The 22,301-nt window shown below is 37.1% G+C and overlaps 1 protein-coding gene across 1 annotated transcript; it reads right to left on the reverse strand.

Annotated features, from left to right (window-relative positions):
* Positions 1–8,570: 8,570 nt before the first annotated feature.
* LOC121294320 (dispanin subfamily A member 2b-like) lies at positions 8,571–10,103 on the reverse strand. Its single transcript, XM_041217915.1, has 2 exons — positions 9,768–10,103; positions 8,571–8,929 (listed from the first exon to the last, which is right to left on the reverse strand). Exons 1-2 carry the CDS (start codon positions 9,987–9,989, stop codon positions 8,720–8,722), a joined length of 432 nt encoding a protein of 143 aa, XP_041073849.1. The 5' UTR covers positions 9,990–10,103; the 3' UTR covers positions 8,571–8,719.
* Between the last annotated feature and the right edge of the window lie 12,198 nt (positions 10,104–22,301).

The following is a 22,301-nucleotide window of genomic DNA, read 5'->3' on the forward strand; positions in this document are numbered from 1 at the left end:
CTCGCTTGCAGGAGACTGGTGCGGCTCTGGAGACAGTGGTGGGTCCTCTGCCTTCCTCTTCTGTGGCAGTTCCTCCTCTCCCTCCTGGTAGGGGCAGCGGAAGGGACAATTGGCAAAGAGATGGTCCTGGTTGCAGAGGAGGCACCCCGGCAAGGACTGGTTACATCGCCGGGGATGTCTGGCCCTTAGGCGGCACTCCTCCTCCCTGTCCCTCACCTCTTTATCCTCTTTCCTGCTTCTCCCCATTTCTTTTTTTTTTTTTTTTTTTTGTAATCCAAAGACGCCCCTTTTTTTTTTTTTTTTTTTTCTCCACACAAAAAAAAACCTCTCCTGGTCTGACGCTTGGAGGCGCTGTTATCCCACGCAGGACACCACGTGTCACAGAGACGGCCGAAGTGGGCGGCGTCAGAACCAGGAAAGGTAATGCAATACACAAAACACAGGACGGATGAAATGAAGTGATGAAGACGCCTGTTGGCGCCGGTTTAATACAAAATAAAAGGTTTACACAAACACGAAAAACACAGGACACGGCACTCTACGCCAAAATAAATAGACAAACGAAAACAGACTAAACTTAACACAACGGTGCACGGACAGACACTGACAAACACGGGGAGCAGATACTTTGTTGTTATTATTACTACTTGACTTATTTCCTCCGTCTCCAATCCCGTTCTCCGCTCACCGAACACCCAACCACCAGTATGTGACAACGTGCATCTATATATACTATTGTGCTGGGATTCAATTACCAATTAATTATTCACTTGAATCCCAGCACGTGAATTAATAAAGTGCAATTCCCCGTGCTCACATATTACTACATTTTACTTGCACGTGAAGTGCTGTGCAATCCTCGTGCCTAAATACACATATACATTTTTAAACACTCGTGTTGCACAGACCCGTTTATATCCCGTGTACCAATGTCTATACACCAACATTTAAACACACCACACGCAACACATAACAGATAATATACACAGGGGCGGGCACTTTGTTACAGGGATATATTTATTTGTAAAGATAGTTATTTATAAGGGAATTCAACTTTAATGTTATGGATGAACTATCTGGCATTAGGGATGAAACGATAGTAAATTCCCACGATCCGAATAGTTGCAAGCCCACTCTTTCACGATACACTGATTATCACGATAGTAGCGGTTATTTTTCAATTACTTTTTTGAATAAAAAGAAAAAACAATAACAAGTTATGTCTTTTTTTTTCTCTGTGGGATATGGTCTGCAACACAAGTAAGCTACAGACTTTAAACAAGAGCAAGATTCTAGCAAGAATGAAAAACATTACTAGCACACAGGAGGAAGAAAAATAATCTTTTAATGAAATTGTCCTTATATTACCATCATTAATAGTTGCAAAACTTTATTTAAGTCTGTCAAAATAAGACTGCAAGCTTTTTTTTCCTCCTTCTGCTTTATTTACACATTTTATTTATTTAAAGGTACTTAGAAACAGTACATAATTACAAAATATGAAGCATCTGTATTTCTTTCAATGCATTTAAAGCACTTGCTTTACACACATACTGCTAACTATTCTCAATTGTTTTTCAAATAGTTGCAAAATAAATAAATGACTTTGTACTATACAACCTGTGAATATGGAATAGATCAATATGGGCATGATGTTATTTATGCATATTTCTGTAACCCTTTTTTTTGTCGTTATTTCATTTAGAATTTAAGAAAACACATTTCAGTAATCTTTTTCTGGTGGCTATAATATCCTATAACGTGTACATTTTAATGAACGTATTTAAATTATATACTGACAATTGAGAGTGGAACGGCAGACAGTATAGGGTGCGCTGACTGAAAAAAAAAAACAAAAAAAAAAACAAAGTACGTTATTAAAGTGACCTTGCTTGTTGACTTCTGGCGTCTTTTAACTCCTCTGGGTGCGGTACGGAAGGGCATGTTTGAAGTTGTTTCTGCTTTTATTGTTCTACTTTTGCTACATTCAGTGGATTGGATGTACATCCTATGGTACTGCATTTCCCCGCTATATATTTTTTTGTAGTAAAAGTACACACAAGGGCTGTCAGTGAAGCCTCGAAATAACAATCGATTAATTGGGCACACAAAATATAATCGTTCTATTAAATATCAATGATTGTACCAGGAATTGTCAGTGAATTTCTTCCCTGTGATGCTACTATTTTAATATCATTGCGGTGAAGTAAAAAACGTATCCACAACAATTGAATGCGAGGGGTAATTACGCCTTGGTAGCTTTTATTTAATTTGTTTAATTTATTAAAAAAAAATTCACAGTAAATACACAGAGGGCCGTACTCACGAAGCATTTTCAAATCTGATTCGCTGGTAGGATGGGACCAGCAAATCAGATGCTAGTTAACACCAGCAGGCGAAGAATAGCAAGCCCACTGGTTGTCTTTGGCAGAAATCTTGTAAATAGCAAGGCGGGGCCGTTCGGTGCATTTTCGTTGATAAATTTAAATAATTGTATTAACTATGCGTGTTACAAGAACGTAATTACCAAATCGATTATCTAGTATTTATATCTATGTATATAAAGAGGAATGGAATCGATCGAAAAACAGATTTTTGATTTAATCGTAGCAACCCCAATACATACCGATTACACGCCTGTTCTGCTTGCAGCCACATGTATTGAGTATGTGACTATCGTTTCCTACGATTAATGAATAAGTAAAAAAAAAAAAAAAATTATACGATTATCATGAATATTCATAATCACAATATATTGTACAATTGAAAAATCATTTCATCACTATCTAGCATACAGTACGACAATATCCATGGAAACAAAAATAAACAGATGCTTACAATATCTCTCATACATAGTTTTCAGAACCCCGGTATATTATTTTATCATTGCAACACCCATCTGCTCCAAAGAATGAGTAACAATATTGGTGTGAACCAGTGATACAACATTGTAAGCTTTTATAAGGTTGTTCGTGTCAAGACTGTTTAAAAGAAAAGTACATGTTTATTTCAGCACTGATACCCTGTGGTGTTCTAGTGGGTTTGATGTTATTTCCGCACTTACGAATTTGTTTTGTCTAAGTGACTGATAACATCTGGGTGGATGGGTGGAGGCTGTGACTGAAATGTACTTTAGAAAATAATTTCCTCAGGGAAATCTGCATAAAAGTCCGACCTCTTAAGTTTCAGTTGCAATGTTATACTTAGCACGTACTTCCATTACAAAGACTGCATAATAACTTGTTACACAAGGACACACCTCCATATGTACCCACAAGCTGATACTCCTAAAACATAATACAAATGTTAATACTAAGTTTCATTTGTAATCAGTAACATACAACTTCCACCACAGCTGTAAATTCAAAATTAGAGCCATCAGTATGACAAAAACGTTGATGACCGTGACGTCTACCAACAGATTAGTATAAAATTAAGAATTAGCTATGAAATGTTTCAGCACAATTTGATAATCAATTTTCCAGATACATGCAAACATGTATGTGACTTACAGACAGAACAGACTCCTTGCATTCCCAGAATTTGATATTCTCAATAACATGGTGCTATGTGAATTATATTTTATGACAACTGGATAAGTGGTTCACGTCGCAAGAGATTTTTTTTCTTTTGTGAAAAAATAAATAAATAAACATCCCCAGGTGCATAATCAAAGGGAAATGTCATTACAATAATCAAATTGATGTTAAAATGTAGTAAATAGATATGTGAAGAAGAGATGCAAGTCCAGTAGGTGAAACAACATGAAAGTAAAACAGGATACAGCAACGTACCAACTATCTGACACTGGCAGCTTTGTATAAAAATTAGCATAATAGTCAATTTCTCTTCTACAATAACCACAGTCGAACTTGAAAGAGAGAAGCCTGGAATATAGGTGTGCACCGAGTATGAAGGCTCTTTAAGCATCCAGTCTTAACCACCTGGAAACCAAAAAGTCACAAGACCCGCATATGGTGGCAATCTTAGATCAAAGGTCAAAATGAAAATTCTGCCTCAGGAGTTTCCATAACACTGAAAATATGAACTTTTCATCAGATATGGTTTGTTATATTAGTGGCAGCCATCTTGTCATGCTGTCATAGTAACCATTTACTGCATAGAGTAGTACTAAAAAAAAAAAAAAAAAAAAAAGTAAATGTTCTGCATTTACAAAAAGTAGTTTCATTCTAGTCAACTGCTGTCACTGTGTTGCACTTAATATTCTGTTTTGATAATGGTATTGTACCAATACCACTCCAACATGAGCCAGTCTGTTTCCAAGTCCCTCTATTTCTTATTTTGAGAGAACTTGTTTGTAAACAATACTTTTCTATGGCTTCAGTAAAGAGGTTAGTATTTTTTACCCCATTTCATTAACTAGAATATTAGGTTCACAATACAAAGTTAAAATAATTGGTAGCGATCAACAAGGATTCATGATATCTTTAATAACATCCCATAAATGGACAAAAATAGAACATCCCATTTTTAGGTGTGTAGCACTGTAGGCCTGGGGTTATTTTTATAGCCATCTATTTACAAACATAGCTTTATTCTCATAGAATGTAGATGTAAATGCTGTTTTAAAATCTTTTGTATCATCTACGTATTACCTTTAGAAGCTTTATTAAGTTCTAATGATAATATATTGCATATTTAGGGTTTCTGAATTGATTTATTTTCTATTTCCATGTACATTGTTCCGGCTGGGATACATTTAAAGCTATTACTTTAGAACCATCCATCTAATTGTAATGAAGCTGGGTGAGAACATTATATAGTTCTTTAGAATTTAATAATGCTGGTCAAGTTTACCTATTTTTATATGAATTCTGGTCTCTGGTTGGCTGAAATAATGAAGGCTATATCCTCAGAACCACTCTGCAAATGTTTCAAAAAATGAAAAAGCTATTTGTCAGTTTTACACTGGTTACCATTTTCTTTACATGCTTCAACAGGAAGCTGACTGTCCTACAAGTACTTGATACATTAGAAGAAGATTGATTTTGTTAATCAGACAGAATTTAACTGGAACCCTCATAACCTAGGGATGATATCAGATGAAAATATTGGGCCAGATTGACCAAGCTCTGGAAATAACTTGTTGCTACATACAATGCTTCTATCGGTTTTCCAGGGGACAAGGCAGTCAACCTTGAAGACTTTTTACCTTCCGATGATGATTTAGAGACTTCAAATAGACTGAGTGTGTTTCAGAAACTGAGACCTCAACTAATGCTAGATTACATCCGAGTAAATGAAGAACCACGCATTCTAAATCAGAAAAAATAATACTTGGGTGAAAACTGATTGACCAGCAAAGAAAAACTCTCCCGTGTATTTTTCTAATACTGACCTGACACCACCACAAGACCTAGATGGCAACCTGGCACCTGGTGAACAAGACCTAGATGTTGCTGAGGCAATGCCTTCCTACTACTCGCTGTGTGGTAAGAGTATACCTAGCATCCGACCAAGTAAGACCACAGACAGGGCACCGGCCACTGCAAGTCCTTAATGGCCATGTCCATGTAGATGTACACTTTGATGGCAGAGATCATCTTGTGGATGGAATTGACTATCAGAGAAGATGCGCTGCATGTGGAAACAAAGCCAAGTTAATCTGCACTAAGGGTACAGTTGGTCTCCACCCACGTGTTTGCTTCAAAGCATTTCACATGTGCTGATCTGCATGGTAGAGCTTGATTTAAAATGTCAGTAGTGGGGATTCCGAAAAATACACAGTTACACGTCCCCATGTGTTGCTATAACTGTTTAAATAACGTACCTGTAATTTTTATTTTCATTGTTAACATCCTGAGAACTTTTTACACTTATAACTTTAAAGTTTGTTTCAAAGCTCTTTTCAAAATGTCCACTCAAGTGCACTGATAGTGTAAGGATTATTGCCCACATTGGTAACACAGCAATAACAATCCATGATGTGGTATAGGACAGAAAGGCCAGAGCACTTGTTGTTGTCACTCTACCTAAAGTGATTTAGAGGACAGATCTCAAACCCTAGTGCAACAGAGCAGACATTTTGAAGAGCTGTGAAACAGACTTAAAATATTTAAGTTTTAAAAATATCAGGATGTGAACAATGAAAAAAAAAATTACATGTAGGTTATTTAAACAGTCCTAGCAACACATGGGGATGTGTACTGCTATATTTAAACAGTCCTAGCAACACGTGGGGATGTGTACGGCTATATTTAAACAGTCCTAGCAATATGTGGGGATGTGTAAGGCTATATTTAAACAGTCCCTTTTGCACACACACACACACACATATATATATATATATATATATATATATATATATATATATATATATATATATATATATATATATATATATATATATAATATATATTGACATATATATATATATATATATATATATATATATATATATATATATACACACACACACACACACACACACACTACTGTGCAAAAGTTTTAGGCAGGTGTGAAAAAATGCTGTAAAGTAAGAATGTTTTCAAAAATAGACATGTTAATAGATTATATTTATCAATTAACAAAATGCAAAGTGAGTGAACAGAAAAATCTACATCAAATCAATATTTGGTGTGACCACCCTTTGCCTTCAAAACAGCATCAGTTCTTCTAGGTACACTTGCACACAGTTTTTGAAGGAACTCGGCAGGTAGGTTGGCCCAAACATCTTGGAGAACTAACCACAGTTCTTCTGTGGATTTAGGCAGCCTCAGTTGCTTCTCTCTCTTCATGTAATCCCAGACAGACTCGATGATGTTGAGATCAGGGCTCTGTGGGGGCCATACCATCACTTCCAGGACTCCTTGTTCTTCTTTACGCTGAAGATAGTTCTTAATGACTTTCGCTGTATGTTTGGGGTCGTTGTCATGCTGCAGAATAAATTTGGGGCCAATCAGATGCCTCCCTGATGGTATTGCATGATGGATAAGTATCTGCCTGTACTTCTCAGCATTGAGGAGACCATTAATTCTGACCAAATCCCCAACTCCATTTGCAGAAATGCAGCCCCAAACTTGCAAGGAACCTCCACCATGCTTCACTGTTGCCTGCAGACACTCATTCGTGTACCGCTCTCCAGCCCTTCGGCGAACAAACTGCCTTCTGCTACAGCCAAATATTTCAAATTTTGACTCATCAGTCCAGAGCACCTGCTGCCATTTTTCTGCACCCCAGTTCCTGTGTTTTTGTGCATAGTTGAGTCGCTTGGCCTTGTTTCCACGTCAGAGGTAAGGCCACTCTGACCAGACTTCTCCAGACAGTAGATGGGTGTACCAGGGTCCCACTGTTTTCTGCCAATTCTGAGCTGATGGCATTGCTGGACATCTTCCGATTGTGAAGGGAAGTAAACATGATGTGTCTTTCATCTGCTGCAGTAAGTTTCCTTGGTCGACCACTGCGTCTACGGTCCTCAACGTTGCCCCTTTCTTTGTGCTTCTTCAAAAGAGCTTGGACAGCACATCTGAAAACCCCTGTCTGCCTTGAAATTTCTGCCTGGGAGAGACCTTGCTGATGCAGTATAACTACCTTGTGTCTTGTTGCTGTGCTCAGTCTTGCCATGGTGTATGACTTTTGACAGTAAACTGTCTTCAGCAACCTCACCTTGTTAGCTGAGTTTGGCTGTTCCTCACCCAGTTTTATTCCTCCTATACAGCTGTTTCTGTTTCAGTTAATGATTGTGTTTCAACCTACATATTGAATTGATGATCACTAGCACCTGTCTGGTATAATTGTTTAATCATACACCTGACTATATGCCTACAAAATCTCTGACTTTGTGCAAGTGTACCTAGAAGAATTGATGCTGTTCTGAAGGCAAAGGGTGGTCACACCAAATATGGATTTGATTTAGATTTTTCTTCTGTTCACTCACTTTGCATTTAGTTAATTGATAAATATAATCTATTAACATGTCTATTTCTGAAAGCATTCTTACTTTACAGCAGTTTTTCACACCTGCCTAAAACTTTTGCACAGTACTATATATATATATATATATTTAAAGATAATCTTTATGATGTGAATTATATTATTTGACTAATGGCCCCAGGTATAATTACAAATTCACAAGTTACCGAAGAATAGGTATTTTTGCTTAAACTTATTTGTCAATACTCCCCCAAAAAATAAATATATAAATAAAGTAGTAAATAATGTGGTCATTATAGTCAAAATACTGCAATATGAAAACCCCGGTCTGTTCTAAACTGTACTCTTTTGGGATATGGATATTTGGTTTTGTAACAAAAATGGACTGAGAAATGTAAAAAAAAAAAACAAAAAAAAAAACTTTCAATTATGTTCATAAGTATACAAAGGGATATCAACACATATTTTGATCTAAAAAAAAAAAAAAGTTGTGCAGTAAAGGGTTAATGGTTTCACCATTCTTTAAAAAACTACATTAACATGATAGGGCAGCCACTACCCTTACCCACTCACAACAACATAGCAAAATGGATGCGATTCCTCACCTCCCTAAAAAATACAATGGAAAACCATGTTGATGATGATTAAAAGCTGAATTTATTTATTTTTTCTTACCAAAGTGTGAAAATAAACATTACAAAAAAAGAAAACATAACAGAAAACACAAACAGCAAAGATACCATTACAAAAACTTGTGCTGCAGGAAAACTTATCTGCAAGTCAGCTGAAGCTAGTAATTTTGTTCCTGCCTTCTTTCTTTCTTTCTTTACTTTCCGTTTCCTTGGAACAGGTTATGCTGGTCCCGGACTTCTTGCATGGCAATATTGTAGAACTGAAGGACTCCAACAGCAAGCAGAATAATTATAATGAGGAAGGTGAGGATGGTCAAGACCAGGGTGGTCACGTTGAGGCAGTGTGCAGTAGACCCATAGTGGCGAGCTCCTTCCAGATCTCCCACAACTTTTCTGTCTCTTGACTGAAAGGATAAAACGCAGTATAAATACCAGTAACCACAACGGAAAATGAAATACTTTTTAAACAAAAGAATTCCTCAATACCCTAGGGCAATGTAAACTGCCACTCCTACTCCTGCCTATTCCAGCATGAATATTTAAAAGAGGCAGGTCTTTAATTACAGTTGCCTGTTCCAGTAACTTTGCTTAGATCAAATGTCTTTTAAGTTTTTAAGTAAGAGAAGGTCAATCCCAAGCACTGCTACTTTGGAAGAGGGGGGGGGGGGGGTCTTCTTATATCTACATTGTATGTGGTTATGTATAAATGTTACATGTTTTCACGTGTTTTTTGGGTATAAAGGGGCAGCTTCCACGCTGCTGTGGCCTGTCTTGTGGTGTGCTGACCTTGGCGAATGAAGTCTGTTGTTTGGCTATTATAATCTTAGTGCGGTCATCTGGCCGTTATTTATGCGCAAAGTTACAATACATACAATTACGGCGCTCGTTTCGTTCGAGGATCTTAGGCTAAATATATTACGTTGCTCTAAAAAAAAAATTACAATCACACGCCATCTCTCCGAAACAATCAGTCCTGCCAAATTGGAATTCCCCCAGCGTGTGCAACTAGTGAGGGGCCCTACCCCTATCTTATCCTCTCCACAAAACGTGTACGTTTTAACTTAGTTATTTCAAAGCTGTTTGTATAAACTACAGGATGTTCAAAATGCATAAATGCTGCCGAAGAATGCCGTGTCGCAGTTATACGTTCTTTGTTAAAAACATGATATTCTTTACAGTTTTAAGATAAAAACACACAAGAGACTTTTTTTTTCTTTTTTAAGTGTTTTATAGGGTGCTTACCTTGATTGAAAAAAGCAGGGCTGCGAACCCCAAACAGCAGAAGTTCATGTAGACGGTGTTAAAAATTGACCAAACAATGTGATCCCGAACCTGGGGGTATATAGGAGGACCCATGTTCACCACCGCGGGGCTGCATACCCCCTGATCATCTCTCAGCCGCTCGTAGTTATTGGTTTGGATTTGCAGTGGGACATTGTCCTGGGTATATTGGAAATTCTCCATTGCTGTGAAATCTCTATCGTCTGAATAACGTTCTTACTAGAAGTTTACAGCAAGTTGATTAAACGCAGCAGGGTGGGTTTATATGAGAGAGGGACGGGTTGTATTTTTTTCATAGGCTATAAGGAATGTATCGTATTTTGTTTCTGCAGCTCTGCTCCCACCCCCAAACTGAACGTCATCCAAATTAATGAGTCATTTCTCCAGAATCGAAACTTAAGCCTGTATTATATTCCAACTCAAACACAGACGTACTGCATTTAACAACTCCAGTGAAAAAATAAAATAAAATGTGCTTGATGGTTTTCAAGGGACAAAAAATCCCGGAAAAGCAAAATTAATAGTACATTATGCAAAGTCATTAACACTTGTAAACAATAATCAGTTATTCTAATATGTTGTCTTTAATTTTGAGAAACAGGTTTTGTTTAGTTTTTACTATATATATATATCATGATGACCACTACAATATATTGACCAGTGGCAGAGGGTGCTGGCCCTGTACTGTCTGAGCCAGAACATTGTGAGTTAACATTGCACCCAACAGTCCCCAAATTAGGAGTGTTGTTTACAGTATATTGAAATGTGACAATGAACATCACAGTGAATGTTCCAAAGGCCTGACCACGCAGTAGTGTGGGAAAGGAAAGAGTGGGGGAGGTTGAACAGACTGAACAGATTTGACTTGAATACGAAAATGGCCACTGTCCTCCACCTTCCTGTGGGTCCCTTTTGTTTACTAAGGTTGAACCAGCACAGATGAAACAATACACTTAGCTTGGATTGGATCCATTTTTATTACTAACAACATGAGGAGTTCTGTCAACATGAACAATCTTGTCAGAACAAAGATAACAAAAACAGAGTAACAGTGGACAGTAAAAGTATTAAAAAAATAGTGAAAGTGGAGACAGGATGCCAGAATGGAAACTCAAGTAATTGAACACAACAATTTTGAGGAAGGGTATATATAGCTAAAGTGATAAACCAACTGGATACATTTTCATAATTTTACCACATTTTATAGTATTTTCCCATAATGTGTGTGTTATTTTCACGTTAGCAAATGTTAAAAACTGTTTTTTAAAACATGGTATGTAATGCTGCCTTTCAAATTGACACATTTGTAAGAACACAGTAAGCCTTTTTTTTATTTTTTTAATAATGCCAGAGATAATATGTTCTATAAAACCACATCTGAATTATTACTAAACTGTTACAATCAACAACAAAATTGTCCAAAATAAGAAGGATAATGAATAACATATTTAAAACTGTGATCACCAATGTGTACCAATATGCAATAAATTAAAACATACTCAATTATAGTAATTATAGTAACTTTATATTTGGATGCATACATTACAGTAATGCTTAAACAGGTAAAAATGGAAGGCCAAAATAAATATTGCCAGTGATGCTAAACAAAATCCTGAAAGAAAATCTTCCAATATTATACAAGTAAAATAACACTGAAAGAGGGGGGTTATGGTATTGAGGGATGAATATGAACATTAGGTTTATGAGGACTGCAAAATATCTGACGTATTAGACAAATATTTTTTTTAATGTTTTCACCACAGAGGATACAAATGATACGACGCCAGTGCACCCTGGTTGTGTACACACAAGTGTTGAAGATCTCAGCAGCAGTGAAGTAGAGGTATTAAATAAGCTACAGGAGCTACAAAATAACAAATCACCGGGCCCAGGTATCATTTATCCAAGGGTGCGTAAGGAAACAAGGGTAGAAATAAGTAGACCACTGGCTACTATCATATATAGTTCTATAGATATAGGTGGAGTTCCTAAACACTGGAAACTTAGAAATGTTCCATTGTTGCCTTTGATAAAGTCCCACATGAGAGACTCATACGTCATTTAAAATCAGCAGGAACACAGGGGAGGACATGAAATTGGATACTGAACAGGATATAAAACAGAAAGCAGAGAGTAACTGTGAGAAGTATAAAAACAGATGTAAGACAATGCCTGCAGTTTGGTGGATTATATCTTAAATACTGGGATTACAGATTTCAATAACGGCACATAAAGGTGAAAGAAATAAGTATAATTGTATGTTTATAAAGTAATGTATATAAAGACATAACACTGTAATCATAGCAATGTTAATGTTTAGCAACAGATAAACACACTAAAACACTATAGGATTCAATGTGACCAAGCCCTTTTGAAATGTTTGTTGATGTTCCAAAGTCAGTTTAATTTAGCTGGAAAAATTACTGTATCTTTATTTGAACACTCACATCTTGATATGCAAAACTGTTGTGGCTCAATACTAAATGTAGCCTAAATTATAAAAACTTCTAAACAAAACAGTGTAATGGATTTGAAGACCATAGGCCCCAAATAATTTCAATCTACTATAGTCTACATGTAAAACAATAATCAAACAATTAGCAATTTGTGCTTTAAATGCTATCTAAAATCCACTGTGAGAGGGTAGCCGAGGCGATAACCTCAGGCGAGGAAATAATTGCAGCACAAAGAGGTAGGCTGGGTTATGAATCGCACCGCTGCACAAAAACAACGCTCACAGAGCAAAATAAAAGGTTCCTCCTTTTTAAACACCCACCCTCTGCATTCAAACTGCATGTCTTTCATATTATGACCTAGGGCTTAACTAGATATTAATTATCTTATTACCCCTCGGCCAAAGTCTGCACTACTTTAATAATTATGCGTGACAGCCAGCAAATTCAACAATTACTAGTTGACAGTCATGCATTCCCACAAGGTATTTTAAAATTAAAACAATAACAAATAATGGTGGACAGCATCTTGCTCGTCCTGCCAAACAATAATACAAAACACAGCTTTTCGTCGTCGTATTAATAATACATAAATCATAAAAATCCATCCATCATTATCTGTTTAATCCTAGAGGGTTGTGGTGAGCCAAAGCCTAACCCGGCAGTCATAGGGCACAAAGCAGGACTACACCCTGGATGGGTTGTGAGTCAATGGAGGGCAACTAAGGGGCAATTTAGAGAGGCCAATCTACTTAGCCAACATGTCTATGGATTGTGGTAGGAAACTAGAGTACCTGGAGGAAACCCATGCGAACAGAAGAACATGCAAACTCCACACAGATAGACCCATGAGGCCAAAATTGAACCAAGGACCCTGGAGCTGCGAGGCAGCAGCACTAACCACCACACCACCGTGCTGCCCTAAATCATAATAATAATAATAATAATAATAAACAAATACATATTGCCCCCTCTGTGCAGGGCTTTTCTACCTCCCTGCCACATCCACCAATCAGGAATCTCCATTAGGGGGCACTGTGAAAAGATAACATCACAGCCAAGGCTGGTGAATGTCAAGAAGCAGATCCAGAGAAAGAAGTTGCAGATGTACAAAAAAAGGCACAAGGGTCAAAACAAAAGGTTTAGGCGAATCAAAAACACAAATACTTTTTACCATCAGGGTGGGCATTATCATTCACTCACGGTCTCACCAGCACAGTACATACCCTACCAAAACTCCTCCCCCAACAAATTATACCAACTGCATTTTTATACACCTGTGGCTGGAGCCGAATTAATCATCAATTGTTCTGTTGAATCCAGCCACATTCTCACTTGGAGTTGGCAGGGAGAGGTTAACTCCTTCCCTGCCAACTCAACCACACACAAGCATTAAAAAACAAAATGAAAGAAAAAACATTGAAAATTAACCTGTAAAAGTAAAGGTGCTCAACCATTTTTTTGCTATAACACCCCTATTATCAGACATTACCTTGGACCCCTAATCAGGTTGATTTTGCTTTAATAATACCCTGAGGACAAGAAGTGCTAGCTGTAATCAGTGGAGTTACACTTGACAATGCGGGCTCACTGTTTCAACCAGCTCCTATTCTTTGATGTGCTTTGAAGAGTCTGAAATGTAAAAGTTGTGGGTGTGCAGTACATGTCACATGATTTATGGGAAAAGGATAAAGTAATCCCAGCTGCTTCCATCTGGAGTGCATCACAGACAGGGAAGTAAGATAATGCCAGGGGTTATGGTTAACACTCGTTAGTATAACACATTTATGAATATTTCTTCTTTTGGACCCCTTGTGTACTGGGCTGATACTCGAAGGTCATGCAACCACACTTTTAGATGCAGTCCGACAATAATCCATATTCAATATTCTCTACATGTAGCATTATACTGTTGACTTGTACTTAAATACCCATAATACTTCCCTTTCTAGTATATTTAAGCGGTCCTCCCTGAACTCGAAACCATTTTGCCAGATTGTAACTCTGCAACTCAGTCTCTGTTTGGGTGACCACCTTTTCAAAATGCAAAAACATTACACCTGACATTTTTATACTGTATCTTTAACACTTGAATAACAGTATTTCAAAATTAAATATCAACTTTGAATGCTTAACCACGTTTTCACCTAAATATCCAGTTCTACAATATTTTCTACATAATGTATATTGTTGAACGATTTGCACTTTTCCGAATCCAAGTTTATGCCCGTCATAACCCATTCGGCTCTGAATTTGCACAGGTGTTTACTTTTTTTCTTTGGTGGAGTAGGTCTTATAGGAAACTTCTTCCTTTACCAACATATCACTAGCAGCCTGGGGAAAACTGATTCCTGTCTCTGCCCTGTGGCCCCGTCCAGTTTCTCCCTCAATGCCTCTCTCTCTCTGAGCCCTGGAGGAGGGAGTTTCTTAGCCCACTCACCATTTTCTCTGCCAGCCTCTCTGAATGCCAGCCCAGCCGTTCAACCAGCTGGCCAGCAGTTAATCAACGGGAGAGCCTGAGGTCCATCAGATGTGCCAGCTGGGTCACTCCTGCCTTCACAAAGCTGGCTCCTCCAGCAAGGACCGGATTGTCAGGAACCCCTCATCTCAATCCACCCTCACTGCTCACCAGGGATTAAAAACACTTTGATAAAAAAATTAACTGAAATGATTAAATAAATATTCATAAATTAAGTTATAAATAAATAAATATGAAAAAAGTAGTGTGTAATTCCGCTCCTACCACCCACGTCGATTAGCACTACAGCCTTTCAGCAAACTCCTCCCATGATTCCGCAATCTGAGAGAGAGCGAGAGAACAAGAGAAATAAAACCGTGATAGCCATAGCTTTGGTGTTGTTTTGTGTGTGAAGTGTTTTATTAAAACATTTTATCGATTTTTGTGAGTTTTTTTTAGGTGTGACAACCCTTTGGATAGAACTTTGGGAATAGCTTATTGAAGTTTTGACCTTTGTTTCTCCTGATCTAGCTCAAAAGTTACAGTATCCAGTGGTGCATGGTTGATGTTTGCTCTTTGTGAAATAGATTTTACCAAAGCTTGCTTACAATTTTTGACAGCATTGAAGTGATTGATACGTTCAGAATGACAATCACTGACATTGTCCTTCACCTTCAAGAGGAACGGGACTTTTCAGTTTTTGGTGAACTGGTCAGTTTCTCTTGTGCCAGGATGAGAGGGTACAGCAAAGAGTCTGCACCCTGTACAATGCCCGGGCTGTGCACAGACGAGGCACCATGGAAGCACTTCTTCCTTCAGGCTCTTTTGGGCAGGTGGCTGGGGTTGGATTGTTCCCTGGAGGAGAGATTTTGAAAATAATAATGTTTTCAAACCTGTAATTGCTATAATATGTTAACATGTGATGAATAAAACACAAATAAATTACCTAAACTGTGTTTTTCATTAACCCTTTATGTTCCTGTGTACTACATACCCATGTTCAATATAGAGATTTTTTTTTTTTTTTGAACAATGAAAACAAAAACAATGTGTTTTGATAGCACTGCCATTTCAAACCAAACAGATTCCCGTTTGCAGCTGGCTTACCTGTAAAGTGGCTGCATGCTCTTTTGTTTGTACAGACACAAAGGTAAATGATTAGCTTTTCGAACAAAAGTCAAAAAGCACTCCAATGGAGAACGCAAACTCTCAAGTTGCACGACGGGGTGTACATCTGTGTAAACAGGTGCAAAATCAAATGATGGAGGACTGGCATCATTGTAGGGATCAGTAATAAACACCCAGTCCCCTGCTGTTCTTGGCTCCACATCCTCTTTATCATCATCGCTGAGTGATAAGCCAGTATCACTGTCGCTGGTATCGAAATCCTCCGAACCAACTTTGAAATCTTCATCACTCCCGTTGTCGCTCTCCATGTACGTTGCCTTGTTTAGCTTTTGCTAAAAACTATAAACTGCAGTTAAACCAGCAAAACTAATAATAAAACAAAAAAACTTAATTATAACTTGTAAAAGTTGAATGGCTTTCCACAATATATCTCAGTCTTCTAAATGCCCACGGTAGATTGGAATCGCTACATGACACACAATTCAATACAAATGTCACCTGACCCTCCCCTGACTTTTATTGCACATTCCACACTACTAGAACTGCTTTAAGAATGAAACCGGAAATGCTAAACTGAGAAACCGATCATATAGTAGAATGGAAAACTTGACATATGCACCTATGGCATGGTACTGTAAGTGGGGCGATCATTCAAACTGGGGCATTAACTCGACAGAATCTGTTATATTGCTTTTAATATATGTAAAATATAAGTTCTTTCCGTATGGGTTGTTAGGGTTACTTGTGATGTAAATAATGTTTCACATGGCCTTCCTGATCAGACCACACTTTTGGAAATGTTTGTATTTGTTTGTATCTTATTGTGTGATAATGTAAATCTGTCTTTGGCACCAACTCCTGTGCAGCTGCTGGGATGTAATGTGCTTTTGCTTGCAGGTACACAATGTGGTGCTCAGGACCTTTTATATGGAGACCTACTCTAGTAATAAAAACATCAAATAAAAGCACATGAAGGTATTTATAACAAAGAGTGCGACAAGAAAAACCCACAAACATGAACTTAAACCCAAAAGGAAATGTACTGCTTGCTTTCCCACAACACTGTGTTAGAGAAAGGCTAACTCTGAGCTCATTCCTTACGTAGGTGCTGTACTTGATTTTTATTGCTATCAAACCACATCCGTTCATACATTCAGAGAAGCAGAGCCAGTGGATGAAAAAGCACAATCTTGCTGGAATAGTTAATCAGCATGCTTATGATCTAAGCAGAAGCAGCAGCAGAGAATGATATCACACATACCAGTATATTAAACAGGTAAGAAATCAGATAACATAACAGAGAGTGTCCCTTTTTATGTAACTGCTACAACCAAGTATAATGAAGCATGTCAGGGTGGTTGGTATTCCCCCTAAAACAGTGTTTACAGTCGTGTGTATGGGCAGCGTGGCTGTAGATAATTCTTAGTGGGGGATTAGGTAGTCAGGCCTGCATCAATCAGCCAGGGTTAATTATTAGGAAAGTTCCCCTGCTAAATGAGTTCCTGTTTATGTTCTGTTACTGGGCTTTACTGTGTAGACACTAGTAAGTCTTGTGAGATCTGTGAGTCAGTAAGCACCAGTCAGTTGTTTGTATTTATGTAAATTTGCAACCAATGTGCAGTCTTTAGTGCCATCAAAAGGCATTTTTTACATAAGGATATGGCTTTGAGGTTTTTTCATCCTTGATAAAGCTACATTAACAAACGTTTAAAAACATGAAGAACATTATAGTTAAATGAAGAACAGCATTATCTGGCTTCTCTCAGGTAATTGCTTCAGCTGAACAACAACAGGCAGATGACATCAAAAAAGTATTTGTGAAAAAAAACACCATAACATGTTAATTTGCTGTGTCATATAAACAAAATGAACCAATTCAGTATGTCTGAATAATCATACCGTAGTAACATGTATATACAAGTTATAAAAGTATGCAAAGAAATTTAGGGAAAAATAGTATGTAAATTTCCCATGGGTTTTTGACAGACCCCATTCTTCACTGAGTTGTTTAAAAGCTGAGACTTACCTTTGTCATTCTGTCGTGTAGCTTCTTTCCTTTAAAGCTACATATCCATTTCGGGGGTCAATGTGCCCCATCGTCTGTGACAGTTCTCGTAGAGGTCAGGGTGACTGGGTGGTAAATCAGATGTTCTTTGTTTTTCTTGTGTTGTAATAAGTAGAACTGGAGTCACGAATGTAGTAAAGCATTATCAACACTCTTTTATTTACAGTGTTTTCAAGGTGAGAGTCTTGATGAAGGTTTTTAGCCTTCTCTTGGTCATAAGCTTTCTGGGGCAAGCTGAGATGGTTTCCCAACAAAACACAGCAATTTTAGCATATTAAGCCAAGTTTGCAGGGTTAATAACCCAGAGTTACCTCATTCCCAAAACAGAATAACAAAGAATAAAAAAAAGCCCTTATATACCTTTGATAACCGATTGAGCAATTTAGTCAGGTCTAGTTAGACTTGCCCTTATAAAAACAGATGATTTTAGCTTCAGTGTCTTTATCGATGATGAAGAGGTGTCTGTAAATCAGTTACCTGGGTCCTAATGCCCTCAATTCCATACACTCTATTACATCTTACAGGGGACGGCTCCGTTCAGGATGAAAAGCAAGATCTTGGGCCACACCATCCTTACCTTGAATAAATATGTTAACACTATGGGCTGATTCCATAGACCTCCAATTAGTCCTACCCTAAGTAACATTAGGTTGTCCAAGATTAGTGATAAATGGGGGATATGTGAAACCAACCATTGATCATGTTGTTGTCTGGCTTACTGAATTAATTAGCAGATCACTGCAGCAGATGAAGCACATTTGCCTGAGGCAACCAGTAACAATTACACTATTCAAAAGTCATCTGAGAAATCACCACGCAAGTCTCACTCAGCATGTAATATACTGTATATGCTGCTGCATCTACTTATTAAACTAAATAGAGCCTTATAAAACTAATTAGCGAGTATGTAATATTTAAACTCAACACAACAGATACATCTCACTACTACCCTTCGATTTCAGAAACATATTTAAAATAAAATTAAAATCTCTCCTGCTCTCTGCTGACACAACTGTTGGACTTTTAAACGGTCGGGTTCGGAACAGAATTCTATTGTGCTCGCCGCGGACAGGAAGGACTGCAGCACTGCACAAACTGACATGGAAGTCGTTTAGTCCACATATCATCTAATGGTGGTTTACAATCTAGGAAAATTATGCCGGTTACCAGCATCGGTGTGAAAACAGCCTCAGAAATTACTGGTCAGCTTCTCTTGAAGACCGCAAAGCCTGAATAGGATCATTTCTTACAAAAAAATACAAAACAAAACAAAACAAAAAAAACACTTCCCTTGAATGCCATTGCAGGGCAGTGTCTGGCTGTTCCATGAATCTTCCCTCAGAAGTGGGAAATCAGTCTCACAATTTCAATTCACAAATGTAATTTCATCTCAAAAAATGTTACTATATATGGCAATGTTCAATAGAATGTTTATGGCAAATAAAAAAAAAAAAGTACAAAATATATGTTACAATCAAACAGTTTAAGGGCTATTTTTTTCTCAGTGGAAGGATAAATAATATATTTAGCTATTTTTATACACAAAATAACCCACCCCAGGATGTGATGTAAGAATTGTCTTACTGCACACCCTATCCTGGGTTATTTCTTATGTAAGACACCCCTTTATACCTCAGCACCGAGACAGTGCGTACATGCACCAAAAACTACCTCATCTACAATGTTTTTGCTAAATATTCATTAAGGTTAAAAGATGGAGGGTTATTGCTTCCCCATTCAAACAGAAACCTCTTTGCAATGTCATTTTTTGGATTAAAAATTTAAATAAATTTAAAAAAAAAAGTAGTGACTAGACTAGTTTAAAGCAAGCAAGCAAGCAAGCAAGCAAGCAACACAATGATTGTGCTACTTTCTTTTTAAGAATATTGTTTTTCATTCTCATTTTCTATGTTGTATTTCAGTCTGTGTCTGATACAATTATGAGTTGCAAAACCGAGTTTCTATCAACCATAGTTCACACAAACAACTCATGTCTGCACAACTCCCCCTCTTACAGCACAGTTGGACAGGCTGCCCTTCAAATTGCATAGCTGTTGACCAGCGCTGCAGCCCAAGACTTAATCAACTGCCCATATTCCCCTTTTCTTTTGCTGCAAGTGGCTATAAAACGTCCTGGGCTTGTTCTCATTTTCAGATCATTAGAGTTGTTTTGGTCCACATTGAGATCAATAGAATAATAGTTAAACATAGACCTACAGTGCATGAGTGAAAGAGATCGGCAAACAGTAGATTGTGCCATTCCTGAATCACAAAAAAACAAGTATAGTTTTGAAACATTGTACATAACTAAACACACTACAGGTGACTAGAATTCAATACCAGGTAAACACTATATATGTCAAATGTATCAATAAACTTCTCCAATGCTAAATTAAATTATATTTACTATATTTTTTTAATGTTTTGCACTGGTGTTGAAAAGCATATGAGTTAATCATTACAAAATATTCGTTGACCAGCGGCATCTCCACTTGACAAGATCTCATCAGACTTAATCAGTGGCTGTGCTTTAATTTATAGTTTGGGCTTCAGAGCGCAATTCCTTTGTTAAGAGCAGTTGCTATGATTTTAGTTTTTGAAGTGTAAAGCACAATATTTTACGTTACTAATAATAAAGACTGCATTTAACCTTTCTGAATTGCATTAAATTGTATTCAGGTTTATTCATATATTTCAGCTCCTTACGTATTATATCGATTGGAATAAAAACACATTATTTTGTCATTGTATGTTAGTTTTGGCTATTTTCTTTTCATTATGGTGTTGGAAGGATTTCTGTGAGTTAAATCAACCAAAATTCAATAAATGTTTGACACCACATGGTTTATTTTATGAATTGAAATCGGGTTACATTAATATTTTAATATTCAGTAATATTTTGTAATTAAAATATTAAAGAGATGGAGGTATTATCAACAGGGTTCATCACCGTAATGAGTTAATGGTTATTCAGTTGTGTACGATTTTCAATTTTCAGCCTCTCCCCAATCAACGCAAATAATGACCTCTTACTACTTATATATTTATATATTAGATTTGTTTTAAAAGTAAGAAAACATGAAAAAAACACCCCCAAAAATTGCTAGTTCCATGAATCTGGTATTTATTGTTATTATTACACTATATCTTTATGTAGTTAAATGCGAGTAGGGTAGCCTATTTTATATATTCTAACGATATTTAAAAAAAAATACTGTACTAAACATTTTGACTGGATAATTTTTATATCATTAACTTGAAGTGCTAGTATTTAGGTTTGTTTGATAAGAATTGCTGAAGCTACGGTTCTGAGGTAAACACTTGTATATATTATAATAGGTTTATAATAAATATGCATTCCAAAAAGGTTTAGCAAATAATAAAAGGATAGGTCGCAGCGCTTTCTTATGGAATGTTTGTATTTATTTATTTTGTTTTGTTTCCCATAGTTTTTTTTTTTTGCTGGCCAATTGAGACAGGCTGCACGTGCAGTGTTACAAACTTACAACTTTGTGGAAACCCAGTTTAAAAAAAGCTGTACAAAATCAATCATCGCTCAAGGCCAAATTGGAACTCAGACAGAAACATTACATATACCCTCCCATATTTCAATATGAATTTGTGAATGAATTTACTGCATGTTATTTGTATTTGGAAGAATTTCTCTGGCTAAAAGAAAACTACATGGATGCACACACAACCAGAAAGTACAAGAAAAATAGATTGAGAAAAAGGTTAGACTTATTTTTCTTTTTCCATGGAAATTGCCCCAAAATGTAACAAAGCCTAGTAAAAGCATGATAAAGCATAGGTAAGCAATCATAAATGCATAGTATAACAATAGGAGACTGTCACAAAGACGGCTGGAGTGGGTGACGTCAGACCAGAAGCAGGAAATAAAACGACAGAGAGGTGGAGTTTGGTGGAGCTGATCGAATGGTCTCGCTCAGCATTTAATGAATGAACAGACACAGAAAATAAACGGTTGCAACAAACAAAAACAGGACACATCACATTCGCCAAAATAAACAGACAAACAAAACTGACTAACACTAAACAAAACATGGTGAGCAGATATTTTACTTGTATTATTTATGATCACAATTATTACCTCCATCTGCTATCCTGTTCTCCACTCACCGAACACACAACCCCGAGTGGGTGAAAACATGTTGCTTTTATGCAGCTATACCAAGACTCGACTGCTAATCAATCATTCAATTGGAGTCTCAATAGAACGGCACGTGAATTAATAAAGTGCAATTCCCCATGCTCACATATTACTACATTTTACCTGCACGTGAAGTGCTGTGCAATCCTTGTGCCTAAATACAAATATACATTGTAAACACAGCCCCGTTTATATCCTGTGTACCGATGACTATACACCA

This window comes from Polyodon spathula, chromosome 19 (assembly GCF_017654505.1).
Source record: "Polyodon spathula isolate WHYD16114869_AA chromosome 19, ASM1765450v1, whole genome shotgun sequence".
NCBI lineage: Eukaryota > Metazoa > Chordata > Actinopteri > Acipenseriformes > Polyodontidae > Polyodon > Polyodon spathula.